Consider the following 20,652-nt stretch of genomic DNA (forward strand, 5'->3'; position numbering starts at 1 on the left):
ATTAACAGCTGGAAAGATCAGGGAGCAAAACGCTTTATGTAGCATAAGTCTAATCAAACAACTTTAGTAAAAGCAAGAGGTGTGTTTAAGTTTGATATTGTGACAAGTCTCTTGACTTTAAAAATATTTTTTTCAGCCAACAATGCTATAAAATAACAGACTTCTAGACAATGCAAGCAAACGGCCGTCATTTGGAACACTTTAAGACACCTCATAAATTGGCTAAGCCGTAAGATGATCCAATTCACCCACCCAATCACTTTCTTAATCAAGAACACTCCAACTTCTGCTTCTTTACTGGAGCCTTAGGTGCAAATGGGCAAAATGGCAACAAAATTAGCTGGGATTCAAAGGCAGGCAGAGTTAACAGCAGCCTATTAAGACGAAACACATCTTGGTATTCACTGAAAAGCTGGTGACTAAGACAAAAAGCCAACAATTATATATGCATATCTTTCTTTATAAAATCAACAGTTCAAATGAAAGAATATTTATTAACATTAAGAACCTGTCCGTTTTTTGGTGTGATAATGGCATTGAGTTTATGTGTTTTTTAAAAAGAGCTCTTGGGCCAGCCTGGTGGCTCAGGTGGTTGGAATATCATGCTCCTAACGCCGAGGTCGCCAGTTTGATTCCCACATGGGCCAGTGAGCTGTGCCCTCTACAGTTAAGACTGTGAACAGCAGCTGTCTCTGGAGCTGGGCTGCCATTAGTAGCTGGAGGTTGGCGTGTGCTGCCATGAGTGTCCAGTAGCCAGTGTGAGCGGCCAGCAACCGGCAAGAGCTGCCGTCAGCTGCTGTGAGGGGCTGACGACTGGTGACCAATTGCCTCAGCCAGTGGGAGCAGAAGGCTCATAATACCAGCATGGGCCAGGGAGCTGTGTCCTACACAACTAGACTGAGAAATAATGGCTTGAATCGGAGTGGGCGGGAAGAGACAAAAGAAAGGGGGGAGCTCTTACCATTTAGATATACAGTAAAATATTTATCACATAAAGTCAGGAATTTCCTTGAAAATAATTGGGAGGGTGTGAAAAAAGGTACACATGAAACTAGACTGGCCATGTGTGGATAACTGCTGAAGCTAAGTAGCAGGTACATAAGGGTTCACTACACTATTCTCTCTACTTTTGTGTATGTTTGAAATTTTCCATAAATAAGTAAAAATAATTTTTTTTAAAAAACTCACATCAGTTCAAATCCAAAAAGCTTAAGGAAAATAAAGAAAGAATGATAAAAACTTCCCCCCAAGTTCACGCAACACTGAAAATTTAAGGTAAAACATATACTTACCACCTGGCTAATGTCATATCCCCATGGCAGGAAAAGAATCCCTGTATTATACTTTTCCCAGTGGGACAGGATGAAAGAAAACAAAACAACCCACAGCAGGATATAAAGAACAAAAACACTGACACCAGACGATCCTCGTCCAAAGATGGAGTACACAGTTACAACAAAGTAAACACACGACCAACTGTCAAGGCCATGGTCAAAAAGCTCCCCTAAGGGGGTGCTGGAATTGGTTCTGCGGGCTTGCTTTCCATCTACACCATCTGCAACAAAAACATATCACAGGAAAAGGTCAATATCTGCACCAGCATGGAGAAAGTCTTCTTTAATAAACTGGAGAACAAAACAAATCAGCATATCACAGGAATGTTAACAAACGATAGCTACCAGCCAATACTATAAAAAATCTTAACCTTTAATGCCTATAACTCAAATATTTCAGAAATAAAATCTGGAATTTCTCAAAGTTTAATCAAAAAATCAAAATGTTATATTACATTAAATAGTGTCAATTTTAGATCTGACGCAGAAGCATTCTAGTTGGACTCTGAATTTCTCTAAATCTGCCTAACAACTGAGTTGTTCTACTTGCCACAAATTCTTAAGCCTCCAGGGAATATTCAATAGTTACTCATTACATTTTATCTAACCACTCCTTGCTCTAGGATCCAGATACACTGTGTGTACTTCCGTCATAAGACCTATTTCATCTTGTTTGATATTAGTCACTTCTTTATAGATACACTGCCTCTACCATTTTAAGTGCTTTCAGAAAAGGTTTGCACATAGTGTCAGTAAATGGAAGAATTAAATTTATTGAAAGTGTGTAATTTCACTATTCTTGACGTTGTGAAGATTATAAGAATCTTAGAATAAACTAAGTGTGTGCCCTCGGGTGTATACAATTGCGAAAAGAGAAAACACATGATAATTAAAGATATGATGTATCACAAACCATAGAAGGGACAGGTACAGAAAAGGAACAGGTTCTCTTCAGATAATCTAAAATGGCTTTCAAGACAAGAGGACATCTGAGTGGGGACATAAAGAATGAGATGGATTTCAGAAGATAAGAGATAAAAGAGTATGCCATTTCAAGAGGAGGGCGTGCTCTCAGCACAAACACCGAGATGGAAAAGCACATGCCATGTGCAGAGAAAGCCAAGTAGTTTAGTTTGACTAGAAACAGTATGTGAAGAGGCCAGTATAAAGAGGCTAGAAGGGGTGTGTGAGCCATTTTAAAAGTTTTAGGGAGTATGAGAAGCTACTAAAAGTTTCTGAATAGGGGAGTGACAAGAGTGACACATCCATGAAGTGCTTCAGAAATATTCACCTGACATCCATGTTAATGACAGGCTGGAAGAGGGACATTAATTAGTCAGCCAAAACTGAGATGGAATGCAGTATGAATGAAAAGCTGGAGACAGGTGAGATATTAAGTAAGCAAAAACAACGAAGGAGCAAAAAGATGAGAGGTGAGGCCGCAGGACAAGAAGACCATCTCCAGTTTCCCATCTGGGTAACTAAGAGAGTGGTAGAGTTGACAGAAGTCAGCAGGAGCAAGTCAGATAGAAAACATGCTCAGTATAATGTCAGAGGCTGAAACTGAAGTGTTAGCAGGATATCCACGTGGTAATGTCAAGCAACTCAACCCAAGGGTCCTTATTAGCAGCAACTCAGAGGACAAATAAGGGCTAGCTATAAACACGGCAGTCACTGTAAGTGTTAAGAATCACAATTACCAAGGGAAGTAAGAGAAAGAGAAAGCTAAGGATAAAGCACAGTGGAACACCTTCATTTAGGGGCAGAAACAGGAGCCTGGGGAGAGGAAGAGGGAAGGGGAGAGGGAGAGGAGGAAGGAGAGAAAAAGAGAAGGAGAGAGTGTAGGAGAAAGGGAAGGAGGGAGAGGAGGAGGGAGGGAGGAAGGGAGGGAAGGAGTGAAGGAAGGAAGGAATGGTAAAACCTAGTTAAAAAGGAAGTCTGAATTATAAAAATTTCTCACCAAAAGAAACAGTTTTGTTAACTAAGTGAATAGAATTAGACTAACTGTAAAGATTCAGATTTAAGGAATTAAAAACTCATAATTTCTGTTTCTTGCTCATCCTAGTATTATCTTGCTCACCACAGTATTATCCGAGTGCCCAGCTCAGTTTGTGCAAAGACGGCCTTGGAAAGTACTGTTAAACGGATATATGAAAGGATGAACCCCAGACTCCTGCCCAAAGACTGCAGATTGTTATGTAAGGTTGGGGACTTTTCTGCCCTTAAGTAGCTGAAATGTTTCCTAAGTCATTTCTCATTATTTGCTGGCTTAATGTCCTACTTACAGTGCAACTCCTGTGCAATTATCACAAACATTAAATTCATGAATGACATGTTAATTGTGTTTTGCGCATCTTCTCACTGAACTCACTACAGCTCCACAAGTCCAGGGTCTGGGTATGTTTCAGAATGATTAAGAAAGGTAGTTCACAGATTATGAAAAAACCCCCGTAGGAACCAGAGCAGAACCCAATGATCAAACATGTTAATATTTCTGCAGCAAAATGTGAGAATAGTTACTTTAGAATAAAGATTATAAATTGCCTCAAGTGAGTTCAAGGCAAGTTTTGCAACAAATAGTTAGGTCAGGATTTTTGCCAAAATTGTGGACCTCAAATAGGTAGATGACCCAGTATATAACGAGCTCTGTTGATATTCTGTTGAAAGTCAGAGGCCACCCGCACCTTTTCCCTATTCCTCCTGCAGTCCTTTGCAACCAAATAGCAGAATTTTAAAAGCTTCTCATGTTTAATAACAAATGCACAAAAGCCTCTGCCTAACTACATAACTAAGCTTTTCCCTAATTCTTCTAGACTTCACATTCTTCATTCCCTAAACTCTTACAGTTCTGGTCATCCACTGGGTCAGCATTTAATCGTGTACCAGATTATACTGGTTTTATGAGTGCAAGTCATTTCTATCTGAAGAGATCGAAGCAACTTGAAGTCAGGTTTCTTGAAGTCAGGTCACAAGCATTTAAAAACAATATACTGAGTGCCTACTATGTTCTAAATACTGGGTACACAGCAGTGGGGAAAAAACAAAGTACCCACCCTCAAGAAACTTACATTTTATAGCAGGCAGACACAAATAAGTAGGCAGGCAAACATATAATAGGTCATATGATTTTACGTGCTACAGAGAAAAACAAAGCAGGGAAGGACACAAAGAGAATGCAGAACAAGCCATGTAGACAACAAAAAGCATTCTTAGCGCAACAGACAGTCTGGCCTCACACAGCAGGCTTCCCTGGCCAACGCTTCCACCAAATAAGAACTGATCACGTCCTTCTTTGTTCTCCCACTGTGCTCTATTATCGCATCTCTGTCAGCATTCTGCAGTAATTTTATGTCAGCATTGCTTCCCAAACTTAAGACAAAAATGATGTCTTATTCCATGAGTTGGCAAATATGTTTTGTAAAGGGCCAGAAAATAAATAGTTTAGGCATTCTTGGGTCATATGATCTCTGCTAGCAACTACTCCACTCTGTTTTTGCTGCAGGAAAGCAGCCCCAGACACTATGTAAAAAAATGAACATAGCTGTGTCACAATAAAAATTTACTTACAAACATAAGCCACAGGCCAGTTTGGCCCACAAGGGGCCTATCTTATTCTTTCAATCACTAGCAATAAATGACAATATTTTTCACAGAGAAGCTCAAAAACACACTTATCAAATTGAACAGGATATTAATAAAACCTAGTTAAAATGAATTAAGCACAGAAGAAAATGTTAATTTAGTGGTGGCTATCCTTGCTCACGGATTCACCAGCCAGTGACTAAGGTTCATAGTTGCCGACTTCTTACCTAAAGTGTAGGCTATGAAGTTGAGGACGCCCACTACAATCCAAACCCAGTCAGGTACGTGCTTGTGACCTGGTGCTGCAAAGGAAAGCAACTCAGAGTTTAATGCAGTCTAAGTACAATCGTTCTTACCATAGCATATACTGCCAATGAAAGAAGTTTATATTTATTAAATAAAAGTTACAGTACTTCACAATATATTTTGAGAGCAAACAGAGGTAAATATTAAAATGTATCAGTAAACTCTGAGGGGAAAAAAAGACATAACTGCCCAACCCTTCATCAACAATAGGCATTTATTTTGAGCTTTAATTATTACTTAAGATTGTTTATCTTTACTTGAAAATTACTTGTGTGCCTAATGTTTTTGGAATTTAAAAAATGCTTGTGTTTAATCCAATTCTCATTGTTTATGATGACAGTACAAACATGTATTGTTTGTTAGTATATTAAATTATTAATTAGCTAAACAAAAGACCTTTTGATCTGGGTATAGATAGGTTACCTCAACTGGATGATTTGGGCATCAGAATCATTCTGAAATGTCTGGGTCTCACTTTTTCCCCTAAGACAGAACAACTAAGAATCAGCAGCCTGGGTTCTAGTCCTGGCTCTGTAACCAATAAGCACTGTGATCTGAACATATCATTTAACCTCTCAAGTCCTCCATTTTCCAAATATACTGGAACTAGATGGTTGATCTCGTCCTTCAAGTTCTACGATTTGGGAAAATATGTACAGTATTTACATATTTTTAGTTCTCTAAAGTAAAAATAAGTACACAATCTTCTTTAATCAGAGAAAATAATATTTCTAGGTACAAAGGTTATCCTGAGGATTAATACAAACTTAAAGAAATACTTAATATGAAAACCATGCTTAATGAAATTTAACCCTACTTTTTATTCATGTGGTACTTTATGATCTTTGATTACTATTTTATTACATGTTCAGAAGCAATGGCTAAAAATTTCAATTGATAAAAGTTGGGCATATACAAGCATATAGTTTCAATATCCAGAATTTCTGTAATAGCAAAACGCCTAAGTGTTTAAAACTCTGAATTTTCCTACAAAAACAATGTCGTCAGTGAGTGTTTATTTCTCCAGGTCAGTCCACAAAAGTCTGTTGAACCAAGAACATGAATGAACTATACTACTAAAACTCCTGAATACATCATTTGTAAGTATTCTTACTGAAAAATATGTTCTAACTTAGAATACAAACAAATACTCATACCTCCATCTTTCTATCCTGCTCAACTCCATCAACTGGATGAGTGATAAAAATAAGCCGTCTCCCACCATCCACCCCCATCCCAAATCCACCCCAGATTCACTCCTATTGCCTGGGGCAGAAGCTGGGAGTGGGAGAAAGTGAAGATAAAATAGGTATGAAAGACGACATTGGAGACCGAGGCTGAAACAGGCTGAAAACTGCCTCCAAAAGTGCTTCGTTCCTCTCTTCCCCAATAAGGATCCAGACTTCTGTTAAATACTGAAGGTCTAAGAAACATTTTTAGAGGAAACTAGGAGTTATAAGCAAGAAAGGATGCTAAGCAGGGGGAATGAGACGTATTTTCTTTAGAAAACAGGATTTTTCTTTCATAACTAGAAAAAGGAGAGGGATAATTCTGAATCGGGTAGGTAGGTGGGGCTCTACTTATAGTCATCTTCCGGGAGTTCTGCAGTTCTAATTCTCCATCTTATAAATCCAATTATTCTTTACCAAAACCTCATGCTTTTTAGACAGCATATCTAAATTCAATAGCCAAGTTGGTTTCTAGAACTTAATGGAAACATATGTAACAGACTGTGAAAACACAGCTTTTATACCCAGTTCTGACATTTTACATACGCTTACAATATCCAAAACTTTTCAGAAATACAAGCATCTTAATAGAACCAGAAAATAACCATCTCTCATTTTTCTCTATTTAAACATTTTAAATTAAAAGTAATAACCTTACCTGAAGCATAAAAATCAGGATCAAAGTATGCCATAAGTAGAAAATTGAATACAACCAGCAGAAAGCCAGAAAAGGTGATCAGATTTGGAGCCAGCCAAGTAGGAAATACCTATTTTTCAAAATAATTACAAAATAATTAAAGTAGAGGAATCTCTCTGTCCATTACACATCACAACATACAAATTGAAGTTATACTAAAAGCTGTCATTTAAAAGATCATATACAGGAATTACTTATACTAAAATGTAAACCACAATCTCTAGCTGATACAAATAAGCACTTCTTTCTAGTCTGTGTTTTAAATAATTATATAATCAATAAACTTTTATAGTCATATCATTATACTTATTTTAGAAAATTTAAAAGGGCATTTTACAAAATTGTAAATTCCAGAGTATAAACTTAGATTTCAACAATAAGTTAAATGAAAAGTTATGTAACTAAGGGAAAGGAGGATGGAAAGGGTAGTTTCTCTAGATACCTTATTAAACTGACAGTTGCGTCCATAACACTCCATAAAATAATTTAAAATATTTAAAACTTATGAAAACATAAGTGCATATCTATTAATCATCTTACCTTTACTATAGTGTTCCAAAATGGATGCATGACATAGAGAGAGAGTGGACTGGTATCCACAGCACTGTACTGTTAAGAAATGAAAGGAAATATTCAGTGTTAATCCTTGCACACTAGCAAACAGACATCTCTTAAATGAAAATAATACAAAAATAACCTGGAAAATATGTCAATTTATAGGAAACAATGAAACTAGAGGAGCAATATAAATGGAGCAAAGACTGTAAAGCATAGCAAGATATTTTGTTAATCAACTTCTGTAATATTATGTTTCAGCAGAAAAATCTATATTGCTTACAAGTTCTCACCATACAGGATTAGTGATATGCACATTGATCATATACCTTCTCAACTTCCTTCATCTCTCTCAAACTCCAGGAATCCAGTTGTTTTACCTCTAGATACCACTACTAATGCTCTTACTAGCTGTGTGACCTTGGGCAAGTCACTTTACGTCTCTGCCTTAGTTTCTTCACCTGCAAGATGGGGATGATGACTTTTACATCAAAAAATTACCATAAGTATTAGACAAGTTAATAATGTATGTTAAGTGCTTAGAACAGTATCTGGCCTACAGTAGGTACCATGTTTCCCCGAAAATAAGAGCTAGCCAGACCATCAGCTCTGATGCGTCTTTTGGAGCAAAAATTAATATAAGACCCAGTTTTATTTTACTATAATAGAAGACCAGATCTTATATAATATAATATATATTAATCTTTGTTCCAAAAGACACGTTAGAGCTGATGGTCTGGCTAGGTCTTATTTGTGGGGAAACAGGGTACTATATAAGTATTAGATATTATTATTAAATGTGTTTTGAGCACCAAAAGAATGACTGATCCCTTTACAGCAGAAAATGGATTGCATAAATAAGCAAAGGAAGGCAGCAGGTTAGGGTTCTGTAAGTTTACACCCCAATTTTTGAGCTATTTAGTAAAAATTCAAAGGAAAGTTTAGCAAGTATTTAAATATATAAAATTTTAAGAATGATGTCTGTGACTTATTCATCAAACACACACACACTGGAGTACCTAGCATGTCGGACGCATTCCACTAGGGGTGGAAAAGAAGGGATACAAAATTGGTAAGGGGCAATTCCCACCCTCAAGGAGTGGGAATATTATCTAATTCATCCAGCTGACATTTAAACAGTGTCATAGTAGTTAAACATTTGAAAAAAGTTTCGATGGTGTTTTGCTTTTATGCTTGGTATGTATATAAAATAAGCAGTAAGCATTTGAGTATCTAATTTTTTTTAAAAATCATAATTAAAGATTAAAATTTCTTCCTGAATGTTTTATGAATATGTAGGAAATGTTTTCTCATCGGTGTTTCAAAACTTACAAGTATGATGGAATAAAACAGTAAAAAGACATAATTTAAAACACTGAAAGCAAAGAGAGTTAACTGGTAAGTCAAATGTTCATTAACCAGACCCATGTCTGAGTGCCTCCTTATTTCCAACCTATTCTGAATGAAATGGGATAATGTGAACAAAAGATGTGAGAACAAAAGATGTGGGAAGAGAATGGTGACTGACAACGCGCTTCGCCTCTGCTGGCCAGAGTTAGAAGCTGCGTAGTTGCACCCAGGCTCTCAGCAGAAGCCTACTTATATTAAATGAGTATTATATCGTTCTTACTAAAACCAACTTTTACCTGCTGGCTCTCTAAAGTCTACAAAGCTTTCCCACATAACAGATACCACTACATCTGAACTTCTGCAGAATTAACGAGGCCTCAACTGCCAGAATTTAAGTCTTCAGACCTGGGGACTGAAACCAACATGACCCCCTGAAGGCTACCAATGACAAGATGGGAGAGCCCTGGCCTCCTCCACTTCACAGATGCCTGCGCCCAGACCCCCAAGATAAAGTCAGCAGGTCAGATAAACGGGAAAGCCACACGTTTCAAGTTCACCATCTACTGCAAAGTACGAAAGTTGTACGGAGTCCAAATCAGAAGAAAACAGTTGAAGACATCACACCAATAGCTGATACGATACACAAAGTACAATGCTCTTAATTCAAATGTTTGCTGAATGAGTCTCATTCAACAGCTTTCCATAATTTGACTTAAGATCTGAAAGAAGGTCCTTCAAACTGATGGTATTTTGATTTGAAAAGCTCCACTTTTTACCATATTTGCCGTGAATAATGTGCACTTTTTTGCACAAATTTGTGAGGAAAAAATAAGGATGCGTATTACACATGGGTAGGACTAATTCCACATCTATATAAATGTTTTTAATTCTTTTTTTATGCATATGGGTTAAAAGGGTAACTCTAGAAATCAATAGCAATATCCGCAGGCAAAATAATGTGATAACCGGTTTTGTTGAATTTACAACGAACTTGCAAACAAAAGTAATTTCGGCCAACAGTTCAATGAAATGAAACAAAGAGCGACATATTATTGTCCACAGAGTAAGTGACTCAGACTTGATAAGACATCACAGGGTAAACAGGGTGACGTATCTCTTCATACGCTTTAGGCAGGAGCTAGTAACCTAGCTAATATTTTTACAAAAATTATTGGAAAATTAAAACAAGAGATTTTTTTCCCCCTAAAAGTTTGGGCCAAAAACATGGGTGTGCATTATACATGGGAGTGTATTCTACATGGCAAAAATACGGTAAATTCTGAAGTTTTAACTCTAAATCCCTATTTCAGGAGACCAGTAGAAGTATGAAAAGAATGTAGAACTAAGTACAAGAAGGTCAGTTTGCCGAAATGTTTTTTTATGTTTAATAATAGCCGATGAGCTCAAGTATAGCAAGAAAGATCAATATGAGATTGCAAAAGACAGCAAACAATACACCTAAAGAACACTCTGAACTTTAGCCTTACACCTGAGTATTTTTTTAAGGTCACTTATCAGTTGGTATAAAGGAATTTGAAACTGTCTTGTGAATCAACAGGAAGAAAGAATGATTCAAACTTTCCATATACGTGAGAAAATAAGTAAAACATGAACTTTTAAAGGTGTTAAACTAGGTTTAGGTTACATGTTAATACTTGTTAAATACACTTTTACTTTCCATTGCAATGATGTTTTGCTATACCCCAGACTACCTGACCAGGTGGATTATCCACTGCGCAGGCCTACTGTGACATGCGTGACTCTCCCGTCTCCTGGGCCAGACTAAGCTAGTGCCTTGGAGAAATGCTTGAGGACCACAGCCTGAGTTTGGGAGAATCCTTCCATGGCAAAACCTCAGAACCACAAGAGCATTCAGCAGATATCTAATTCTTGCGTGCCTGCCCCTCATCTATGAGAATAGGTAAAACAGTCACCTGGCCTCTTTTTAAATGCCTCTACTTGCAAAAAACCTCACAACTTCCAGAAGCAACCCAATCCAAGCAAGGTAAAGCAATTTTTCTATACACTAGCAAAATCCTCTGCTTGCCCTTTATTTTTCTATCCTGTTTTCTTTGGCCTTTATAAAGTTAAGCAGACACGGGTCTAATTTTCCATCCAAAAAACAGTCCTTCAATTGGCTGAAGATAACTCTCCCTGTGTCACACCTAAATCTTGTCTTCACCTGGTTAAACATTTCCTTTTGTTGCCCCTCTTTCGCCATGGTTTCAATCTCCTTCATCATCTACGAGTACATCTAGTTCCCTAGACCAGAGATTAGAAGGCTTTTTGTGTAAAGGGCCAGACTGTAAATATTTTAGGCTTTGCAGGCCCTCTGGTCTCTGTAACAAACAGTTTGACAACTTGTGTGCCAGACAATCCAATTTGTTAAACCAACTCAAAAGTGTGATCCAGGGCAAAAGGAGCATCTCAACTGGGGCACCAAGTAGAACGAAATGTGACTATAAACCCCTCTTCCCCAATAACTTATTTCTCTGCTGCTCAACAGATTATTAACTTCCTGTGGCAACAAAATCATACTGCCGACTTCCATACAACTTCCTAGTCATCTGAAGCCCTCAGGCCTTTCTTACACCTAAGCCGTCCTTCTCTATGCTAATATGAGGTTGACTATTGGAACCTAAGTGTAAGACTCTACATTTACTGTTTTCACATTTCATCTTGATAGACTCAACTTTCTTTCTATCTCCTCCAGATCTCTTCGGGTTCAGACTTGGTTATCCAAGGTAACAGCTCTGCCTCCCAAAACTCGCAGCATGCAAATCTGTCATGTCAATAATGCCTTCACTTCAGTCTCTGTAAAAATGCTGATCAAGGAAGAGCTTCTAAACATTTCCCTCAAGATTGCTATTACTACATTTAATCATTTTTATGTGGGTATACAATGCTATACTGTCACATACAGCAATTACTCTATCTTGCCCACAAGAAAAGATATTCAGAACCTCTTACTGAAATCAGAATTACCTTAGCATTTTGTCAAATATTAGAAAGTTCCAAAACTTTTTTTTTACTATAGTACAAAAAATTAAAGCAGAATTCATTCTTCATTCATTCATTCAGAAGGACAATAAATATCTCAGATTGAATGCCTATGATTTTACCAGGCATTGCACTAAGCCACTGGGAAGAAAACAGTGAGCAAGACCAAAATGTTTCCTGTGTTCACCAACTCTACAGTCTAGTGTGAAACAGATGATAAGCGAGAAAACAAGTAATAAAGTTGTGATAAAACTGTGATGGAAATAAAGAGGGTGCTGTGCATGAGGCGAAGGGGTCAGGGAGCGCCAGAGAAAGCCGAGTCTCTAAGGAGGAGAGACCAGAGCAGAGTCCTAACAGAGAAGACAGTCAGGTAAAGAATGTATGAGCCATAACAGTGAGTCAAAGAAGCAAAGCACTACAGAGAACACGCTGTTACACATTCCATTTACATGAAGTTCAAAAACAGACAAAATTAATTTATGGCAAAAGAAGTCGTAACTCAATGAGGCTCTTCTGAAATGCCAGAAATAATTCTCTATCTTGAATTGGGTGGTGGTTACATGGATATATACATATGTAAAAATTCATTAAGTTATACACTCAAGATCTGTGCATTTATATGTAATTTATACCGAAAAGGAAAAAGAAAATAAAGAATATATGTGTGGCAGCATGTATGTGTGCATGTGTGTGCATGTGTATGTGTGTATGTACATGTGTGTGGTACATGTGTTGGGAGGAGGAGGGTGAATCCCAAGATCAACTTTCAAGCAGAGAGAACAAAATGTGCAAAGACCACAAAGCTAGAAACACTTGAAATACTGGATGGGAGCCAAGGTAGCTCCAGCGTAGTGAGCAAGGAAGAACGGCTTGAAATGAGACTGGGGATGGGGGCAGACACCACCCAGCAGGACACAGTGCGTTGCATTTGATCTAAACACACTGCGTGTCCTGCTTTATGTTTTTAAAGTATCACACTGAGTATAACGTGGAAAATGGACTGGAAGAGAGCAAAAGTGCAAATGGAGAAACCAGTTAGATTGTACACCAGGCAAAAGACGATTATGGGTTAGACTCAGAGCAGTACGGTGACTTCTAAATTACTTCCAAAATACGCTGTGACGTGCCCATGTTTGAGAAGGACATTAGAAATGTGAGTCTCTTCTTAATTTAAGAAGGAAATTGGCTCTAATGAAAGAAAACTATGGAGCCACCTCCTTGGACCTAAAAATATTTCCTTTATACAAGTACTGTATCTTAAATCCCTTTTGTGTACCGATAAGAAAACTGATATAAATTGATTCACCCTTGCCTAAATACAGAGCTCTGGACAACTTTTAGACTGAGGTTATTATCCCAACTACATGAGGCGAAGGGGCCAGAGAGTGCCAGAGAAAGCTGAGTCTCTAAGGAGGACAGACCAGAGCAGAGTCCTAACAGAGAAGACAACTATCTATATATCAACTATCTATAATCAGCAGATTTCCCTTGCTTTGGCTTCTAATCAGTATGAGAATAGGACTCTTACTCTCAAATGATTTTTGATATAAATGATTTTTACTCATCTGAAATATAAACTTTATACCTGTAAAACATCTTTTAGTTAACTGTGGAAACCCATAAAATGTGGTTTGAGTATAAGCCAATAATAATTCACAAACTGCAAGTATTCAGATGTAAGCAAAGTCAAAATGACGTTCCTGATTTTTAAAAATTATTTCCAAAATTATTGAGTGCAACATCAACTGTTTTTAGGAGTAAAAAACAAGGTAGCCATAAGTATCTATGATATAAAAACACCAAATCTAAACTTAAAATGAAAAGGGGGCGGGGAGTTCTATTAATCTCGGGATAGAAATCAAGTTTCTTAAAGTGCTTATTAATACAAGACATCAAGTACTGCACCCACAGAGAACATGACTCAGGAGACAGTGAGACCTCATGTCAGTACATACCATCATTTACATCTGCTAGGAATTCAGAGAGAAGATGGTGGTAAGAGAAGACTGGAGAACTAGAACAATGAGACAAGAACAAGCAGGCCAGGAGGACAGACAGGTTTGCTTGCTAGACTTAGTCTGTAATAAGCTCTAACGAGAGATGAGATAAAACAAAAGGACGAGGGCGTTCAGTGAAGGAACTTGAAATCCTTGCTGAGGAATCTGGATACTAAACATATGATAAACACATGGGAGGTACTATAGATTCTTAAGGAGGAAAGTGGTGTTTGAGAAAATTTACTTACTACTCTGCCTGCTGTGATTAAATAGAGGAAGAAATCTGAAGTCAAAAACGATCGGGGGGACCCAAGCTAGTCAACAGGCTTCTCAGTTACTCTTTCCATCTGTCTATTAAGTTGCCACCCTTAACTTTCTTCCCTAAAATATACTTTCTCGTGGTATTGCTTCTTGAGGCGTGGGTATGTCCATCTCATGTTATATGCTATCTAATGTTCACAAGGGGGGAAGCACAAATGTCAAGTATTATTTTTTATTTACTTAACACTAACACTGCACTGTGTGCCTGGCACTTTACAACTATTAACTCATTCAATTTTGATAATGATCCTATGAGCCCATTTCACAGATCAGGAAACCTGGTTAGTGAGACTAAGTTACCTGCTCAAGATCGCAGAGCTAGTATGTGGGTTCTTTTTAACTTAACATCAGTATCAAAGCTAACTATTTAGTCAAAAGCCTTTTATCTCAATCACAGCTCATAGTGATAAGATGTTCTTAACAGTCAACTAGATGTAAGACTAGCACATATAAGCCCACTTCCTTGCCCCTGCTAATAATTTAAAACTGGGGGAAGAGAAACCAAATCAATTCTTTTTCAGTATCTATTGTCCCCATCTGCAAACAGAGACACAAATCCCATTAAGCATGATACTGAAGGTCTTTATTCTAATGTTTATGTATCTTACACAAAACACCCAGTAACTGTAAGGCAGAGTTCATGTGTCACCCTTAGATTTGGGAGGCAGCAGAGCATGAAGAACGTGGACTCAGAACCCAGGATGCCTGGGTTCAAACCTCAATTTGGGACCTTGAGCAAGTTATCTAAACTCTCTGTATCTCAGTAATGTGGGGGAAATGATAGGACCTCTACCTCACAAGGCACTTGTGAATATTAAATGAGATAACAGATGTAAAGTCTGGCGTATAGTAAATGCTATCTAAATGTTTGTTATCGTTACCATTATTATTATTCAATATTTCCGATGATATTGCTCTCACCGTTGCCTTCCCTGAGCTCACTGGGCTCAGCCTGCTCTCACACAACCACCACTTCCTTGCCCCTCTATTAGTACGGTCTTCTGAGTCTCCATGCCTTAATTCCCATCAGTCTCTCTAGAATACCTTTCCCCAACGCTCCCTTATGCACTGGACAAATTCTTGTTCAGCAAAGTTCTTAATATTTAAGCATTACAGCAGGTAGAAAAACAAGCCATCATCAGTGAAGTGATATTTCAGAAAGTAGTAAAAGAACCAATTCAAGATGGTTCTTCCAAAATAGCACCTAAAAATGTAACCTTCTAACCGCCACTAAATCTCTCTCCCTCTCCCTCTGCAGAAGTTTCCTATCCAGCCCTCTTTCACTCCTTCTGAAAGACTCCTCTGTCTCTGCCAGCTGCAAAAATAATTCTGAGACATTTGTAAATCTTTATCTCAGACCACCAAAACGCTTTCCAAGCCTTCCTAATGTACTTACAGATGGGAGAGGCCCCTTCCTCGAATCTATTCAAGGAGGCCAAAGCACAAGTAAAGATAAGTTATGCTTGAATTAACTAAGACATCTAGAAAATGCCATAATAAACATATTATACTGCAATCAGCCTGCAATCATAGTAAGTGAAAATTGAAAAATCAAGAATTTCTCATGCTTCTGCTGTGGCTCAGGGGCAGGAGGAAAGTGGCCTAATCTTTGAACTCGTTACAGAAATAGTCCTTTAACGGAGGGCAATTTATGCAAGAATGACACTTCGTTAGAACAAGAAGTTTTCTTTGTTTTAATTCCAAGTCCACAAACCACACCTTCCCGTGGCCCTGTCCAAGAGAAGTGACCCTCACAAAAGATTACTGTTATCCTGTCGGAATCAGCATCATTTATCATTTGAATTATAATTGTGCTTCTGTAAGGATCAAACTCTCATGAGTTTGGTTACTCATGAGATATCGGTAACACCTCCTCATTGAGCTATCAAGATAATTAAATTTTTCACTCAACAAAGGTTAGGTGCTACTGCTACCAAGGGTAACTTTTCAAAGTTAATGCTTTATAAAACCTTTACCTCTGTGACTGCCACCTCTCTCCACCCAATCATCCCACCAGAAGCTGAGTCATGCCAGACTCCTCCCCATCTTCATCCCCTGGTCCCCACACCACCCCCTCCAGCTAGTCAGTCATCTCGTTCTGTCAATTTAAAATCTTAAATCAAGGATCAGAAACTCTAAAGTCCACAGGGATGAGGCAGGTACACTGAACTCAGCAGACCTGCATGAAGCCTATGGACTGGTCAGCAAACAGCAATCTAGAGAACAGATAACTTTCTTTAATTAAAGAAGACAAGCTCTAGTCACCTTCAAGGGATTCCTGTCAAGAGAAGTTCAGGGCTGATGTTGTCCAATATTCTACTTTCTCAAGAGAAGTGCAGGTGTGGGCCAAACTGAACATATCTGCTGGCCAAATGCAGGGGGCAGGTTAACCAGCTGTGACCTGTATCTTTAGAATCCCCAACCCCCACCCCCCCTTTGAACCCCATTGCTTAGATTCAGACCTCCCTCATGTCTTACCTAGTTTAATGCAGGAGGATCCTAAGAGACCTCCAGCTCCCCCTTACCTCCACCACCATATTTTTTACAAGTCCAGGGTGAGCTTCCTAAAATTAAAATCTGATCCTGTTTAAACCTCCTAAGTGCCTCCCCAAAACCTATAGCACTACAGTGTACCTAAGAACCACCTGAGGTATTTAACATGCAGATAATGGCAATCTAACTCATCGGAATCTCCCAAAGTGGGCCTAGGAATCTGCTATTTAAACCCTTTCCCCAGGGGCTTCTGATGCTAGTCCTCGGACAACAGAAACGCTTGATCTACAGGGTAAAATCCAGAGTCCTTTACATCAAATCATCCCCCTCTTTCAGGGTCCTGCTCCCTCTCCAGTCTCATCTGCTACTCCACCATTATGCCTGAACATCTAATTTCTTGTGATCCCAGAAAATATTCTCTCAGGCCTCCACACCTTTGCACTGTGTTGCTGTCTTGTTCTCTAAGGGCTTTTCTCCCCTTTACTTGGTAATATCGGGGCCTACTCAGCCTTCCTTTCTAGACTGAGCTCTGTGTCCTCCTCTCTCCCCTCTCTGAGGCCTTTCTCATCTCTAACCCTCACCACCCAGAGCTGCTTTCTTCTCCTCTCCCATAGCACCCAGCACTTAGCAAACTGCATTTATTAACTATGTATAACTGTTTCCAAAATAGTTATACATATATAACTATATGTTTAGTTATATGTACTTGTCCGTATGCCACCAAACTGGGTCCCTTGAAGGCAGGAATTTTAGCCTAACAATTTTTGCAGCCTCAATGCTACCCCAGACACAGAATGAGCACTCAATAAATGCTTACTGAATAAACAAAACCAAACTGTATGAACCAGTTAGGGAGAAGGCCAGATTCTAGTTCTTTAGCATTACCATCAAGACGCACAATCTCTCTTTACATCCTTAATTGCAACATTAATGAATTCACAATGATCACCATTCCTAAAATCAGGTTATTGACAGCCAAGTTAATTAATTACCATAATAGCAGGAACAACTCATCATCACATTATATTCTTAGAATATATTCTTGGAACCAAACTATTATTTCACAGAACACTTCCTCTCTGAAGCAAAATGATACAATTTGAAACGAGTTGCTACACTATCAATTGAAACTATGCTTTCCCTAGGTGAGATTAGGCAAACCACAATGGAAGTTTCACCCTTAGGTAAGTGGGAAAATTCAAGTACAAAGATCTGTCCATTAAGCTGCCACCCTTAAGATGCCAGACCTGTCCCCAAAGAATGGATAGGTAGAGGGGAAGAATAAGCCTCATGGAGGTGAAATCCTTCATTATAATTAATTGTCTGTAACAAGTAACAGAGAACAACCAGTTGTTAAACTCCTGCCATTTTCACATTCAAAATACAAAAGTATCCTTCTGATATTCAGGAGACACACAGCTCGCTTTTACCATACACTTTTACCATACTTCCACAATGGTTTATATTCTTTTACAGTTTCATTCCTTCAATAAATATATGATGAGTGCCTACTCCATTCACATGTTAGACCTTGCTCCTGGTGAACAAGACACCTACAAGCCATGCCCTCCCAGAGCTCATATCCTAAAAGAGAGGGCAGACACTAAGTATTTCACAGTTTAATAAAACAGTGGTAACGCAATAGAGAAGAACACAAGTGTGAAGGGAGCATATAACAGAATCTATCCCATGCTTTCTTCTGTACTGAAAATCAATTGTATTACAGTTTCTCACTACAGAAACCTAATGACCACTCTCCGTGTCACCCCTTTCAGCAGTTATTCTGAATAACTGCCAGGTTTCCAACTGTAGCTCTCAGATGTACCTCTAGGGAAGATAAAGAAATTAAACTGGTTTAAAAGTAACTTTGCCATCAGCTGCTTTTATAGTGTCAATTTTTTTCTAAATCTCTTTGCTGTACTATACAGGGTCACATCAGGGGTGAAAAAGCTCTTTTGAGTGTTTTGAGTCTTTACTCACTTACCGGTAAAGCTGTTTTAATTCAACAAGCATTTATAAAGCACTGGCTGTCACAGACCACACAATGGGAATGTGTGATCTTCAGGAAGAAAAGGTCTCTAGGTGGGATTCACATTCTAGTAAAACTGACCACACATATTTTTCCCTTAGACACCTTTGGATTCTTATTTTTTAATATGAACATAGTACTGAGTAAGGAACCCTCTACAAGAAGAAATAAATTTGTGCCCTCTGCTTTTTTAAAAAAGAAGTCTCATTACAACCAAAAGAACATCAACAAACTATATTTTAGTAAACATTGGAGGGTTGCTTAACTGACCTTTGTTTTCCAGGATGATAGGAGATCTCCTGTCAGACAGGAAGTGAGTCAAATGACAGAAGGGGGGGGTTAATAGGAACAGAAAAGCACACCATAATTTCCTGTAAATGAGGACACCTATCTAGTTGGAAGTATCAATCTAGAGCAGACTAGTTATAAGAAAAAGTAGATTCGCTATTACAGACAGTGCTATAAAAGAAACAGCTATTCTATGAACACTTACCCAGATAGCTAGATCCTAGTAAGGAAGAAAAGTTTTATATGTCAATAGTTACAGTGCAAAACGGATAACAGAAAAGGGATAGAGCTTAAGGCAAAACAGGAGGTTATCTGTGTTAATACCTTTTAATGAAAGTGGTAAAGCCCTGGCCTGGGTTACCAAGACTTTGGAACTTCTTTCCACTTACGATTTTAAGACAAGTCAATAGCATCTCAGTTCAAAACGGTATGGCACAACCTTACTTGAAAGCAGAGGAATACACCACGCGACGTTCTCAGGTCCCTTACAGTTTTTCCAATTCCAGTTAGACACGACCCATTATGACTTTTTCAGTTATTCATTCATTCCACAAAAGTGTATTGGGTGTCTAGTACGCACAGTAGCATGGTGCTCAGGACACGGACATCCTAAAGACAAGTCTAACCACTTGGGCATTACCTTCTAGTGGGAGACACACTGAAAACTAATTCTATAAAGAAGCAGAGGGTGCTGAGAGCACAGTTAAGAGGAAAGCGGTAGTTAGGGAACATCTCTCTGAGGAATTAACATTTAAGATGTGAAGATGAATGTAAATGGGGAACGGAGCTACATTCCTGGCAGCCATAACATTACTGAAGATCTGGGGGGCGGGGAGGGTTGGAGGGGGAGAGGGCTGCTAAGGCTGGGAGGGCTGGACAGTGAGTGGCATGACGTGAAGCTGGTGACATACACGCGGAGCAGATCACTCAGAACCACAGAGATCATGTTATGAATTTCTGGAGTTCATTCCAAGGGCAATGCGAAGACAGTGGAGGGTTTCAAGTCAGGAAGTGATGTGACCAGATGTTTACGTTTTTAAAGATCATTATGAAACATAAAGAAAGGGCCAGAGGGCAAAAGTGAATGTGGGTGAGCAACATGTGGGTGGCAGTATCGAATTATAACCCAAAGTATAAAATAAATATGCATGAACTCATACTGACATAAATGAATGACTGAATAAATAAATACACATTGGGAAGAAAAGACAAATCTTCCATGCACAATTCCAAATAAATTATGTATACTCTGCCCTCGAGGAGGCAGAACGTAACTCTTCCTCCTTAGGTGCGGGCTGTGCATGGGAACTTCCTCCCAAAGAGAGTAACTTTCTTCCAACGACAGTAACTTCATGGGGAGAAACCTGACGAACACGACCTCAGCCCAGTGATGAGAATCACCATCAATGGTACCGAGTCACGCTGACAGCACGTCCACTGCATACGATACTATGAGAATGGCATGTCATCT

General features: G+C 38.6%; 1 protein-coding gene across 1 annotated transcript in view; it reads right to left on the reverse strand.

The window, feature by feature from the left end:
- The window catches only part of SELENOI (selenoprotein I), a 36,407-nt gene that overhangs the window by 14,262 nt on the left and 1,493 nt on the right, over positions 1-20,652 (reverse strand). The window contains exons 2-5 of the mRNA XM_081069007.1: positions 7,689-7,757; positions 7,110-7,218; positions 5,144-5,218; positions 1,293-1,555 (exon numbers count right to left, since the gene is read on the reverse strand). Coding sequence (XP_080925133.1) covers positions 1,293-1,555; positions 5,144-5,218; positions 7,110-7,218; positions 7,689-7,757 — 516 coding nt within the window. The remainder of the gene's footprint in view (positions 1-1,292; positions 1,556-5,143; positions 5,219-7,109; positions 7,219-7,688; positions 7,758-20,652) is intronic.

This window comes from Rhinolophus hipposideros (genome assembly GCF_964194185.1).
Source record: "Rhinolophus hipposideros genome assembly, chromosome: 12".
Classification (NCBI taxonomy): Eukaryota; Metazoa; Chordata; class Mammalia; order Chiroptera; family Rhinolophidae; genus Rhinolophus; species Rhinolophus hipposideros.